This window comes from Poromitra crassiceps (genome assembly GCF_964638095.1).
Source record: "Poromitra crassiceps genome assembly, chromosome: 22".
NCBI lineage: Eukaryota > Metazoa > Chordata > Actinopteri > Beryciformes > Melamphaidae > Poromitra > Poromitra crassiceps.
In genome coordinates this window covers 1,836,421-1,838,931 of record NC_139647.1, presented here as the reverse complement: position 1 = coordinate 1,838,931, position 2,511 = coordinate 1,836,421, and the positions used below count along the sequence as shown (strand labels likewise).

At 38.6% G+C, this 2,511-nt stretch overlaps 1 protein-coding gene across 1 annotated transcript in view; it reads right to left on the bottom strand.

Moving 5' to 3' along the window:
- Positions 1–2,511, bottom strand: part of LOC310796081 (leucine-rich glioma-inactivated protein 1-like) — a gene marked incomplete at its 5' end in the record, with an annotated part of 16,740 nt that extends 14,229 nt beyond the window's left edge. The window contains one exon of the mRNA XM_083658232.1: positions 2,450–2,511. Coding sequence (XP_083514358.1) covers positions 2,450–2,511 — 62 coding nt within the window. The remainder of the gene's footprint in view (positions 1–2,449) is intronic.

Below are 2,511 nucleotides of genomic sequence, written 5' to 3'. Positions count from 1 at the left end.
AGTGTAAAAGATACGGTTAAAAGAAGCTATACTTACTTACGAAAGGAGAAAACAATAGATATGGAGAGCTGGAATGGAATGAAAGCCATAAATGTATGATATAGCCTTTTTTCATAAGCAGCTTTTGGACTAAATGGAGAACACTGGATATTATTGTTGTGCTGGGAGTTGATGGGTAGTGTCTGTGCTTCATAAAGGCCAGCATTCCTCACCAGAATAGAACACACACTGTCCAGAAAGTGAAACTATTTGGCCACAGCGACGCCGATGTCCACAGCTATTGATGCTTCTGAGTCTGGTGTTGTCTTCTTCATGTGATCGTTGGCCTTCAAAGGACTTTTTGGAGGCTGCCCATCAGATTTTTGGATTGCTCTTGCATCCTGTCTGTGACCTGTCTGTTAATAACTACTATACAGATGTGGATGGCTTCACTAATTGAAGACAACAGTGGCCTAAACAGGACTGAAAATAAAAGCAATTTCTTCTTTGAAACATTCATGTTGTTGTTTACATTTGGTGTGATTGGGCTGAAGCTCTCAGATGAATATGGTGTTGCTAGAAAAGAGAAAGTGTGCTCAATTGACTTTCCTAGAAAGATTAAGGAATATTATTATATACATAATATTATATGCCTACTATATACATACTGTATATAACAGCCATTCAGAAAGCTACCGAGGGGCCGACCTCCCCCACTAGAGGGAAGTGTAGATCCAAGGTTTGCTCTTGTCACAGGTTGATTGATGTGTGTGAAGGTCTTCATTCTTTGGATTTCAAGTTGGAAGGAGTTTGTTTTCCAATCACACCCTGGCTTTGTGCTTTTCAAAATTTCATTTATTCTTTCTACGGATTGGATAAAAAAAAAAGTCTAAAACACTGATAATGATAAACTATTATCAACCTCAAACTCATAAGAAAATGATTGTTATATGTTTGAAATTACAAAGGAAAATGTGGCAGAGGATTAGGGCCATGTGAAAAAATGTAACTCCGAATTCTGACTTTAATCTCTGAATCCTGAGATTCTGACTTTATTCTGAATTCTGACTGACTCTGAAACCCAGAATTATGAATTCAATCTCTGAGCTCAGGACTCAATTTAATTGTTCACATGTGGGCCTAATTTTCCCTTTTACACAGAAAAAAGGGTGAACATGTTTAAACTGATATTTAAAAAAAGGATCACAGCTGTACAGTAACTCCACACACCTCCCATCAGTGAAAGCATGGAAGCAGCACACAGATGAGTCGACGCATCCAGTTTTCAAAGCTGGCTTAATCTGCTGTGACGCAACTGAAACCCTTTCTGCTTCCTGTACGCCACCTGTCAACACCGATCACCAGACTTCCTGTTATGAACTATGAAGTTGAATGAAAAGATGGAATGTCCGCACACTGGTTGATGTTCCCAGGTTTATTTCAACCCTTTCAATAAAACAACGTTTCGACCGTATAGGTCTTCATCAGGCAAGAAAACCTTTCCTTTTCTTGCCTGATGAAGACCTATACGGTCGAAACGTTGTTTTATTGAAAGGGTTGAAATAAACCTGGGAACATCAACCAGTGTGCGGACATTCCATCTTTTCATTCATATACAGTATCACACTTTTGTCCAGCACCTGGGCCTACTACGGTTTGGATGTGCGCACAGCCACTCCTTTTTTGCATGAACTATGAAGTTGACACGCCACCTGCAGGCCACCTGTCAACACTAATCACCAGACTGACTTTAGCAAGGGGGACCATGCCTTTATTTTGTCATGATGATGTAATTTCACATTCATTCAGTCAAAGCACATGGCTATTTGTTTTTCTTGTCAGGATGACCTTTGATGCTGGTAATCTTGGACATCCAGAGATGTCAGATTATTTTAGTTAGTAAGAGCTTCAGCAAAATACCAAATGTGTGACATCAGAGAAAATGAACTATTTTCTCGGCATGTGTATGTGTAGTACAGTTAGTGTTGGGGGTAACTCGTTACAAAAGTAACATATTACATGTAATATATTACTTTTAGCAGTAACTTAGTAATATAACTTATTACTTATAGGATTTCAGTAATATTATACCAGTTACTTTGTCAAGTAACTCAAGTTACAAATTTGAGATTTTTTTTTTTTTAAATCAAAGCACATATTTAAAGATTGTTTACACTGACTTCAAGGTGGTTGAATGGTTCCGGGATGGTTCCGGCCTCCGGGGTGGCAATGTCATTCTGCTGCTGCTGGTGTTTTGGTAAAAGTAACTCAAAAGTAGTGTAATAATAAGTAACGAGTTACTCTACACAGACAGTAATATTGTAAAGTAACTTATTACATTCAAATGAAAGTAACTAGTAATATGTATTACATTACTTTTTGAAAGTAACTTGCCCAACACTGAGTACAGTTGATATTCCGGATAATTCTTGTTACCCAGAAGTTGCCTCAGTCATGTCAGCATCATCACATCACGTTCACATTCAGCTCCAGGTCTTTAGGTGCAGTGTGGGGCAGCAGGGAGTCCTGCAT